Here is a 12098-nt window from a genome sequence, read left to right as displayed (position 1 = left end):
GCTTTACTGCAGCTGTGACAGAATCACTTTTTCTTAGGTTCATCTCCCGGCACCGCTTTAATATTTAAATGCCCAGCACCGTAGGGCCTAAGCCAGCATCTCCAACCTGGTGCCCTCCAGATGTGCTGGACTGTAACCCCATGATTTCCTTGTGCTGGCTGGGGATTTTAGGACCTGTATTAAATAATATGTATCTGTTCAGGTATCAGCTTGAGGAACGTTAGTGGAGTAAATGACGAGATAGGCGGGGTATAAATACAATAAATAAAAAAATAAAATAAAATAAAATAATCAAATGGGCCTTACCATGTATTCTTTACACAGTTTAAATGGGAAAACTGCTGAGCAACAGGAATGCATGCACCTATCCTCACCAAAATGCAGTGAGCCTTTAAGCTGTAAAGCAGTGCCTCAGAGTCTTTCCATAATTTATTAAGGGCAGGTATGAAAAGCTGGTAAATTAGAGTTTCTCTGAAGTACCAAAAGACTTGTTGTTGTTTAGTCGTTAAGTCGTGTCCGACTCTTCATGACCCCATGAACCAGAGCACACCAGGCCACACCAAACCTTCCTGTCTTCACCAATACTTAAGTCCTACATAGAAATAGGCCACCGGGCCATACAGCTCTTCCCGCTTCATTTTCTTTGCATACTGCCCAAACGTTCCCACAAACCTATCCTAAATTATTCTCTGTCTCTCCCTAGCAGGGGGGAGGGACAAATGGGCTATTGAGCCTTTAGAGTTTTTTAATAAGAGGAAATCTCTCTTCTATTGAACCTTAAAGCTTTACTCAGTTGTTTCAAAAGCATGTGATGAGTGCACGCCATGTGAGGGGAGCATACTGGCCTATCCCCACTCTGTCATTGCTAGTATCACCTGAATCAAAAATCTGAAGAGGGTAAAGCTTTTGTATCCAAATAGACGCCAGAACCCCAGTTTCCTTCTGTTCTGGCTCACAGCAGCTTCAAATGGGTTTCCCTCTTCAGGCTGTTGCCTTCACATTTTGAAAGTGCTGATGGATCAGGCAGGGGTGGCATGCTCCCTTCATCACATGTGCTCTCCACTCATTTTCAGAATGCCTGAATAGAGTTTAATGGGCCAGAACCCATGTTCTCCTTTGCATTTGGCCCCTTAGCTTATATACCAAGCCACTCTATCATTTACTTACTCCTTCAAGATCATCATGCCTCAGGACTAGAGTGAGAAATAACTTCGACCGAAATCCTCTGCCCACTTGTCTGGAAGTAAAGCCCCTCTGAATTTATTGGAGCTTACTTCTGAGTAGGTATGTGTAAGATTACACATTGTCAGTCAAGAAGACACTGACTAGTGTCACTTATGTTTCCATCATCTGTTTTTCTGAGATGCTGTTATATTTCGAGGAATGTTTCTGAAAAGTTAGTGACCATAATCGAATTGTGGCTACTTATCCACTGGAGGAGATAAATTGGGCTCATGGCTTATTTTTCTTCTCATTAAGAAGGTAACTTCCTCTCCCCCCCCTTTCTTAAAAGCCAGCACTCCATTTCATTCCATCTCACTAATAGGGATCACTGGTGTGTATTTGACCTGGTAGCTCATTGACTGGATATTAAGTTTCATCCTTGACACCTGAGGTGTAATGAACATGGAAGTTTTAAAATGCAGTAGTAATTCAAGAGGCTCATTGTGTCCAGTGGGCAGTTCACATTACAGTTTCTTGTTAAACATGTGCCTGGATGAGAAGTCGGCAGGAGATTAGTCTATTTGTGTATACATTAGCCAACAATGTTTAGGAGGGAGAGACTGGAGCAGTAACTAGAAGCATCTAGATGGTAGCTTTGTGGCAAAGAATTCACTGTCATTGTGATTGCAATTGTCATCATCAAAGACTTTCCAGCAACAAATGTTAATACACATCTACGCTTGGGTTGCTTATAACCTACCTATAGGTTTTAATGATACTTAATAATCACCATTCAAATCTGTGCTTGTCACTTCGGAATGATTATACAGGACCTTTAATGGTCACTACAACACCACAGATAAGATAAGGCAAAGTTAGTTCTTCGTTGTTGCTTAAATTCAGTTACAATTTTTTTCTAACTATTAAGGATAGTCTCCACCCCAGATGATAGTGGTAAGTTCAGTCAACAAACGTGTCAAATTCAGCCATGACATAGCATTTTGGACTTTCCTCTAGAGCAAAGCTATGAGCCTGCTTCCCAGACAATTGCATTTTACTTTTGCATGTCCATTCAGATTTATGGTGCACAACTTCTGTTTGCATGGTCCCACTTCTTACATGGAGTAAGATATTAGTCACTGTGAATGAACCATGGTTCAGGTCTCTGGCTGTGGAGCCAGAGGTTGGGAGTTTGATTCCTTGACAGGGGCTGGACTCGATGATCTATAGCAGTGACGGCGAACCTTTTTGGGCCCGAGTGCCCAAACTGAAATGAAAAGAAAAAAACAGTGAGTGGTGGGCCATGGTGGTGGAACCGGAAGTTGCATTGGAAGGGGGACTCCCAGGCACGGAGGTGCCTCAAGACCCCATTCTGGATCTGCCACCAGCACCAGCTGCTCCAAATCCTGTCGAAGCGCCAGCACCCTGGCTGTAACCTCCTCCTGAGGTTTGGCTGCAGGGGAAGGAGTAGCGATCCGGCAACTTATGGCTCATGTGCCCACAGAAAGGGCTGTGCGTGCCAGCTGTGGCACATGTGCCATAGGTTCGCCATCGTTGATCTGTAGGATCCCTTCCAGCTCTGCAGTTCTAAGATTATTATTATTAGTAGTAGTAATAGTAGTAGTAGTAGTAGTAGTAGTAGTAGTAGTAGTAGTAGGAGGAGGAGGAGGAGGAGGAGGAGGAGGAGGAGGAGGAGGAGGAGGAGGAGGAGGAGGAGGAGGAGGAGGAGGAGGAGGAGGAGGAGGAGGAGGAGGAGGAGGAGGAGAAGAAGAAGAAGAAGAAGAAGAAGAAGAAGAAGAAGAAGAAGAAGAAGAAGAAGAAGAAGAAATTTTAGGAAGTAATTTGATGTCGTTGAAGTCATTGTCAAACCCACGTCTTTGCATTGGTATGTTCTTTGATTGTGTCCCCTGGCTGAGTGTGATGGAGCACTGCCAACACCTTCCATCTATAGCAAGGCATCATTCCTGCTGGTGGAGAAGCCCATCCAGTTTGGGCAAAAAAGTAGCTGCAACAACTAACTATTCAGGGTTGCAAATAGACCTGTAACTCAGGTTGGATGACAGGGATTTGACTCAGGGCTCAGTTGCAAAAAGCCTGTTGCTGGAAGACACAAAAACCAACCACTGTTTTTTTTTTTTTAAGCTGGAGGATGTGAACCCCCTCAATCCAAGCCTGTATATCACTTGAAGAAAGTACACTGGAAAAATCACTGATTCTAGCAAAAGTTGAAGGCAGCATGTGAGGGTTCGATATCAGGGGCCTCGGTCACACTCAATAAGGATGAGACGGTTTAAAGTCAACAACATTGTCTTCATTTATTAGCTTTTCAACATTAACTGTAACTTCCTTTTGAACAGGATTTATAGTCTCTTGCCGTCTCAACCTCGACTGCAAGGGAGTCCAAACATTACTAACAAAAGGGTTTAGTTTGTCAAAGTTCCACGGTCCAGATAAAACCTTCTCTGTAACCGGTGGTTCACCTTCTTCTTTCTCGTCTGCTAATAGCGGAAGGGTTTCTTTATCTCCACTCCAACCCCAGAATGGGGACCCCTCCACGGTCCAGGAAGACTCCCATCTTCTGGAGCTCCGCGAGATGCCATGTTTTCTTCGCCTCAAGCTCCCTCACTACTGCCTCTCGCTCCTCCCTCAGACGACGCCTCCACTCCTTTGCCTCCGTCTCTCCCCAGTAAGACAGATGCGGTTGCTGCCCTTGGCGTCTCTGGCATTCAGCCTCCTCATGAGGAACCTTGACCTGTTCCCATTTCCCGGTCCATGGATCTTGGACCCACACCATCATCCCAACCACCCCGGATGTCATCCCACCTTTCCCTTATATCTCCTGTCCCCGCCTCTATCGATCCTCCTCCCTTTCCCGCCAAATCCTCACCAGTTTGTACTGACACATTTAACCCCTTCATTTCCCGTATTAGATCCCAGGTATCCACCCCCTGATGTCTCTGACCCTTTCTTCCTCTTAGTTCCTCCAATTCTTTAGTGTCCACCTCCTTGCTCTAGGTGAAGAAGGTGGAGGGGAGGTCTGTGTTTCCTTAGATTGTGAAGGGAGTGACGGCACTCCTACATATGCCTCCTGGCCCTGTCCTGGGGTCTCACACAGCAGAAAAAGAGAAAGCTCAAATAAGAGGTGGCTCGATTCAATAAAGGAAGTTTGCTAGAGCTGAGCAATGTTGTTAATGGCAAGATCTTTTGGAGGTCACTAATTCATATGGTTGCCATGAGTTGACGGTGCAGAACAGTGACAGGCAATGCAAAACAGGCAACTCAGTGTGGAACCAATGTGGCCATCACATATTCAGAGCCAGGTGTTCCTCCTCTGTCCTCTCCTTGTTTCTGCCAATCTTACACGACCCAAGTTGAAAAAAACAGAGCTGTGAAACCTCAGGTACCAAAAGTGCTAGTTACAGTAGAAACAATCCAGCAAGAATCAAACACTCTCAGCCTTCAGTGATAGTTGTAAAAGTTTACGTTTGCACAGTTAGAATTGTGTGTGTTCAGACGGCATCATGCAGACTAACATGCACAGAGAAGGCTGCTTTCATGCCTAGTCTCCTTTTTGTATCCAGACAGAAAATGTTTATACAATGGGCTTAGAATGTGAAGCATTTCCAGTGTTTTTCCCCCTTTTTAGTGACAGGACTTAGAAGCTCGCCTCCTTGAAAGCCAGAGCTGGCAAATTCAGGTTGCAGGCCTTATCAAATTTGTATTACAAAACAATCCTTAGCAGAAGATAAAAGTGTAGTCTATTGTTTTTATAGAGATAATAGAATCTGCCAAAAGTAACTATAATCCTACATAGTACTTCATGTCCTTCTTGTGTTGCAAAACTATATCTATTCATGAGCCAAAATTATGTTGACTTGTGTTTTATAAATTATACCCGGGTTGTTGCTCAACAGTGATGCAGTTTTATAGTAGCCATTCTCTGATTTCATCAGCACTGCTTGAAATGTTTTGACTACCATTTTCTTTTGGATGAAAATTAACTAAGCATTGATTAAAAATGGAAAATGTCTCTGGAACTGAGCACAGAATTAGTTTGGTGAAGATTTTGACTTATTAGAGATAGATAGGTAGGTAGGTAGGTAGATAGGTAGATAGGTAGATAGGTAGATAGAGGGAAGGATGGAGGGAAAGATGGAGGGATGGATGGATGGGAAGGAAAGGAAAGGAAAGGAAAGGAAAGGAAAGGAAAGGAAAGGAAAGGAAGGAAGGAAGGAAGGAAGGAAGGAAGGAAGGAAGGAAGGAAGGAAGGAAGGAAGGAAGGAAGGAAGGAAGGAAGGAAGGAAGGAAGGAAGGAAGGAAGGAAGGAAGGAAGGAAGGAAGGAAGGAAGGAATGGGAATTCCATACTTGGTGTAAGGATCTGTTATATTATAGGAAGGTGATATTTTGGTCAGAGTTCCAGTGAGTGGAACTTATCTTCTTGATCCAGTGTGTGTACATATGCGAACAATTATTAGAATAATGTGCTGTTCTGTTTTTCAAAAGAAATACTTCTTCATGCATTGGCTCAACAATAGGCCATGCTTTGTTTGTTTTCATGTTCTAGCAACTGCCAAAATGCAGTGTACTAGAAGTTTACTAACCAAAGCCATGAGATGTGTGCATTTTTAAAATATGCATTTCCATCTGTCATCTTAATTATCTTCCGGCTAAAAAGGAAGCAAAGTTCAGCAGGTGAGAAGTGGTAATCTCTTGTGCAATCAGTAGTGTAGCTAGGTGAGCTGAGGGAATACTTGCTTATCTTGAGCACAACCTAGATAGGGAAGGTTTTGTGTTCTTGGTGGTGGTGATGATGTTGATAGACAGTCTTACATGAAATAGTAAAAAGTTGAAGAAAGACCAGGGGTAGCAGTGGAATTAAATAATTTGAAGAGATACAAAATTTAAAACATAGAGCCTGAACACAATGGGCCAAAGTCACAAGAACTTTGCTGGCTGCTCGTTCATTTCCAGGTTCAATTCAAGATGCTAGTGTTGGACTTTAAATCCCTAAGATGGTTGGTACTGACTATCTGAAAGCCTGGCTTCTTCCACATTTGTATTCATTCATTCAGAATAAGAAGAATTCTAACTTCTTTTTCAGGTAGATTCTAAAAGTCATGAAGATACAGTTACCTTAAAAAAGCAGTGGTTAAGGATTCTTCTGACAGTGGGAAACTTTTTAAATAGGCCTCCCACTCCTGCAAAAGTTAAGAGCTCCTTCTGTTCTAAAGCCCACAAAGCAATGGTATCACAAAGGGACCACAGTGTCCACCACTCACAGATCTTCCTCCTTCACTGAAGAACAATGGCCAAATAGCAAATTGAGAGTATGTTCTATTGGCCAAAATCCTGTTCTATAAATTAAACCTCATGTGTAATCAATCTCAGCATATGATAGCCCTGCAACCCTGGGACCAAAGCAGGAATTCTTTAATTATCAAGAATCTCCCCTGCCAGTGGTGTGGTCATATTTATGCAAGCCTAATTTATGGAACAGTACTTATTGGCCATAATCTGCTGGATGGGTGGTGGGTGGGAAGATATTTGGGACATACCACGTAGGTTATGAAGTTCAAAGTTTGTGGGCAGAATATTGGTTCTGGTAGCCTCTGTGTTATAAAAATGTGATGCAAAGGTTGTGTCATGGAGTGAGGGGCATTGCCTCTCCATTCTCCTCATGGAAGCCCCAGTGAAATCAAAGTAGCTTCTACCAGTTTGGCACAGCTTGGTGTACTGTTCATCAGCAGTTCTGATAAATCAGGAATCTACCTAGAATCCAGAATCAACAGGTATGGCACTGTGGTCAACTCTCAATTGTATTTTGTGTTACAGTTTTTCTTTATGTTTGGTCTAGATCAGTGGCCCCCAACCTTTGGTTCCCAGACGCTCTTGGACTACAATTCCCAGAAATCCTGGTCAGCACGGGTAGTGGTGAAGGCTTCTGGGAGTTTTAGTCCAAGAAGGTCTGAGGATACAAGGTTGGGAATCACTGATCTAGATGATCCTTAAGGTTTCATCCGACTCTACAGTTATGCGATTTAACTGATAAATGAAAATAACTATTCTTCTTTCTTTCTCTATTTTAATGGCAAATATGAATGTGATCACTCTTGTTTAACCATTCTTCTTCTTCAATACCTTCTTAGGACCCAGCCAAAAACAGTTTTTGCAGAAGTTGAGTCAGATGAAGATGAAACAGACGACAAGCCAGAGTGGAAAAAAAGGAAAATTTAAAGAACTTAAATTGATGGAGGCTCACAAGGGGTTTGAGAAAGTTGAACTCACGTTCTTCCTGCAAGAGAAATAAAATTCCTGCAAGCAAAATTGTTGTCCTATACAGAGCTGTTTTCACCTGTTGGAAAGAGTAGGACTGATGTAAGGTGAAGCAGAAGTATTTGTCATTCAGCCTGCATTTTGTAAAGAACAAAACTTTCTTTAAAAAACACTATTTTAAGCTGATTTTAACTGTGCTTTAAAAAAATAATTACTTAACTAGATTGGCCAAAGTCCTGTTGCAAAATATGGCACGGGCAAGGGCCGTTGATCAAGTGGCCGTTGCATTTTGCTGGGTGTCATCACATACTCAGGGGCACAATCAGTTGCACAAGGGACTTCATTGCCTAGGTATGTCTGAGAGCACAACAGGCAGCCAGCTGAATCATGCACACTGCTTGTGTGATTGCCACTTTACATTTTGTAGCTCCAACATGGTTCTGTCCATTAGGTTTGACAAAACAAAATGGTTGCAATAATTTTTTTTCTTATAGCAGTGCAGCTTCTCCGATGTAGTGAAGACATTAAAGAGATAGGATACTGGGGAATGTTGATAGCACCAGTTGGAATCATTCAAAATCCATATTGTTTTCGAATTCTTATTTCCCGCCTACTTTTACTTAACTGGCCATTTGCTAACATTTGTAATGTGCATTCTTGCTTGTACAAAACTGTGTGTCATTAGCAAATATGTTTATTTTTCTGTATCTATGACAGAAGTGACTATTTCTGAGTGTTTTCTGCTTATTTCAAAGAAAAGTGTGGTTTCTTTTTTTTTCCTAACTAGGTATAACAGATGTTTCTTCAGGCCAATTAAATTGTTACTCTGTGCCATAAGGCAGTAACATCTTGCTGTCTATGCATTTGTTAATCAGTAGGCACATGTCTTTGCCCCTGACTTTGTATATATTTGCAGATAAAATTAAGCTCTGGAGCGTGGTAGCAAGTTACTTTATGTAATGCAAAAAAAAATATATCCATTTGAACACGAGGCTTATTGTCTACAAAAAGCTAGAGATGGGGAGAGAGGCAGAAAGTTCTGAGAGTCTACTGTTTACCTCTTACTCCACGGAAGAAAGTGGATGACTCTTTGCCATGATTTTCCTGGTCAAATAGCCTGCTTTCCCCACTGCCCTGTTGTGTGGCTATGAAATCCCCTACTTCCATCCCATCAGACTCCCCCCCCCCCTGCATCCTTTCTTTTGATCAACTTCTCTTCCACTTCAGTTGCTAGTCTGGAGAATATGCAAGGTAGATGAGAGAAAAGAAAACTAGTGTTATACTGGATGGTTTGGCAAAGTAAAGAGCTGTTGGTTCTTTTTCCGTTTTAACAGTCTTGCTGTGCTTGGTAAACCTGTTTTCCGAAAGAGCATCTTTGTGATGCAAGAATTGTTAGTCTTGAACTTTGAGATACTTCCCCCCCCCTCCCCATCACAATAGTTCTGATTCAGCAAAAGCACCTGGAGGTCATTCAAAGACTAGAGTTGACATGAAAGAGTGTAATTTAAGGTCCCTAACCAGGATTCGGTTTCTTAGAACATTGATTCTCAATTCAGTTGCCACAATTAGTGTCTCCTCAATTGTACTTTACCTTCACTTCTAGATTTAGGATGGTGTTGTCTTTCCCCACAGACTACCTTCCCAGCTGGAAGGGTCTTTGATTTAAAAGGCTATATCGCTTAACCCAGCTTCTTTGTTGATCTTTGGCAAGCAGTGCTCCTTAAAACCCAGAAAACAGATTCCCTACAGCTAAAAGGACCTGGAAGATGGGTTCACAAAAAGTTCAGGTTTTCTTTTTACTTATTGATAAGATCAACTAGAGTGCGAGTGAAAAGTTGGTGCCAGCCACACTACTTCACATGCTGCCTCAGCTATCAAGTCTTTCACTTTCGAAGACCAAAGTCATTTTCAGCTATTACAGGGCATGTGTATAGCAGGGAAATAACTGCCCCTTGTCCCTCTCTGTAAGTACATTATTGACACATCTGGAATGCATGCTTGTATACACTTTCACACTTGTTTGTGTGATCGGGAACCTAGATATACAGTTTTACAATGGCATCTATTTATGTTTAAATGTACCATCATCATCACTCCTGTTGCAGAGGAGTCTCACTCCTACAGGTAGTGCTGTGCCTCAGGATACTATCTATGTTGTTGTCTTGAATCAGGATGCTGGAGTGAAAATAATAAGATGTAGAAAAATATACGAACTGTAAAATATACGGCCACTTATTAACTGAACAAAAGGGAACATCAGGGTAATGTAAAAGGTGTTGCCCAGCTTGACACTTTGTCATCATCACAGTCTCACTTCCCAGGTTGTTAAAACTGCTGAATAATGAAATTAGCAGATGAAAATTAAGCGCTGTTTTTGCCATTATGATAGGAGGAGACAGGAAATGATGTCTCTGTTATAAATATTGAGCAAGTAAATTGCTGAAAAACAGTGTAACACATACGCTCATTTCCCCTAATCTGAGGATTAGCTTTCTCAATTCAACTTCATTGGTAGACAACATTTGTTTTTCAACCATGAAGGCTTGTACACTGAAGTCATCCTACATCAGTTCTACTTTTAGTTACTGTTTTGTTACAAAATAATTTTTTGTCTCTTCTGTAGCTCAGTATACATAACATTTGTGGCACAGGAGCTTCATTAGAATAGTTTGTTCCTATACCACATTAGAATTCAGTTATTTAATATATTTACATCCTGCCTTTCCTCCATTGAACTTAAGGCAACATACATGACTCCTCCTCCTCCACATTTGACCCTCACAAGAGACCTAAGAGGTAGGTCAGGGCATGAGAATATGAGTGGTCCATGTTTACCAGTGAGCACCAAAGCTCTGTTAACAGTGAGTAATACCATCCCCAGCCACAAGGCAAAACACAGTAATTTCATAGCTTAAATGACAGCTTGTGAATATTGAGTATCTTTTTTTCAATATTTTCACAACCAGACACAGAATCCCTTTGCAAGCGAAAATCCCTGTTTGGCCAAGAAGGAGTTAAAAATTCAATTGGGTCCTCATTGACAGGTTCAAAATTTTGATTGCCCCACACCTGGAGTTGATTTCCTCTCTGAAAAATTGTGTAAGGAACCCAGTCTCAGAAATCCTGAGAGAACCTTTACTGAAAGTACTCAGGACTGAGAAAAACAATTGCTCTGTGCTCTCATAATGCAGAAACACTTTGAATGTGTCTTTTAAAATTTTGTGCTAATTCCCTGAAGAATGGCAAAATGTCCCTCTTTCTAGAGGACTGTCACTCCATTTCTTTAAAGCAAGCTTTCCCCCCTCTCTAAAGGAAATCTGTCTTTTGATTCTTTTTCTTTGACTTTTAATTGCCCTAAGCTCTTCAGCTATATTCCTTCCTTACCCATGAAATTAGAACAACACATGTATTTTGTAAAGCTCTTAATGGCAAGTTTTTGCCATGAGTGAAGAAATCAGTTTCTCCATTTTGAAAGACCTTTTTTGAGGATCAGTATTTCAGCCCTTACAGCCTGGAATCTTTCCAGATAAAAAAAGTATGTGGGGCCATTCATTCTCTTTCAAGATAAACAAGATTGGTCTTTTCACTATATATAAGCTATCTTAAATCTTGGGATTTTCTGAATCAAGTGGTAAAACAGTTCTACTTTGAAAAAAATCATAACTTGGTAACCCTTTGCCCAAGCTTTCCCAAGTATGTCACAGAGAAAGAGCAGACAACTGCTACAAGTATGCCAAATTTGGTGCTGATCTGAAGTCCAGTTTCAAATTCTTTTGTTTTGGCTGCCCCGTTTTTGGAATTGCCTAATAGAATGTTGATTTGCTCTGCCAGCACAACATCATTGCTGCACACTCGTTCTACAATCTTATACTAAAGAGGTAGTTTGATCTGGCAGTACTTGGTGAGCAAGGGAGCCCATTAACTTGCTCACGTTCTTTGCCTTCTCTTTTTTCAAAGTCATTCATCTAATCTATCCTAAAACAGGCCTGCACAAACTTCTTGCTGCCCCACCCATGCATAAACCTGTATCCTCATTTCTAGGTCAGAGCTTTTCACAATACTATACATGTGCATGTACATGTGTTATCTATTGTGGAACTTCCTATGAATGTTTTTGAAGTGTGTTTTTTTCACAGTTGGAAATGCAATATATAAACAATTTCACGGATGTTTCAAACTAAAAAATATACAGTCATTTTAAGAGATTGGTCAGATCCTTGGCTTGCCAAGGATAGTAAAACTGCAATTTTATGGGAAAATACATTTTTACACAAACAATCCAGGACTTGCAGTTTTGATTGGCTGCTTCTGATCTATGAATATTGATACTATTTGCATTGTGGGATTTATTTTTTCATTGATTCAGAACATAAAATTAGATAAATCAGGCATCTTGGTTTTTGAACACAGGAGTTTTCAAATGCAGGATCAAAGTGGTCTTTCATTGAATAATTATTCTGAATGTTCTATCCATTACACATTGATAAATATTGGCTTAGATCAAAGATAACCTTTTCAGTTCACAAAAATCTATCTTACATAGGCAACTGCTGGGTTGAAATTGAACACTCTGCAGAACAGCTCCTGTGCCTTGTGGTCTCTGCCCACCCATGCCATAATCTAATTATAGAGGTTGTGGGCAACTTTTCAGAATATATTT

General features: G+C 41.1%; 1 protein-coding gene across 1 annotated transcript in view; it reads left to right on the top strand.

Moving 5' to 3' along the window:
* The window catches only part of WDR70 (WD repeat domain 70), a 150171-nt gene extending 141888 nt beyond the window's left edge, over positions 1-8283 (top strand). The window contains exon 18 of the mRNA XM_072992826.2: positions 7312-8283. Coding sequence (XP_072848927.2) covers positions 7312-7399 — 88 coding nt within the window. The 3' untranslated portion in view covers positions 7400-8283. The remainder of the gene's footprint in view (positions 1-7311) is intronic.
* Positions 8284-12098: the final 3815 nt, after the last annotated feature.

Source organism: Pogona vitticeps, chromosome 2 (genome assembly GCF_051106095.1).
Source record: "Pogona vitticeps strain Pit_001003342236 chromosome 2, PviZW2.1, whole genome shotgun sequence".
NCBI classification, from domain to species: domain Eukaryota; kingdom Metazoa; phylum Chordata; class Lepidosauria; order Squamata; family Agamidae; genus Pogona; species Pogona vitticeps.
This window is presented reverse-complemented; position numbering and strand designations above follow the sequence as displayed.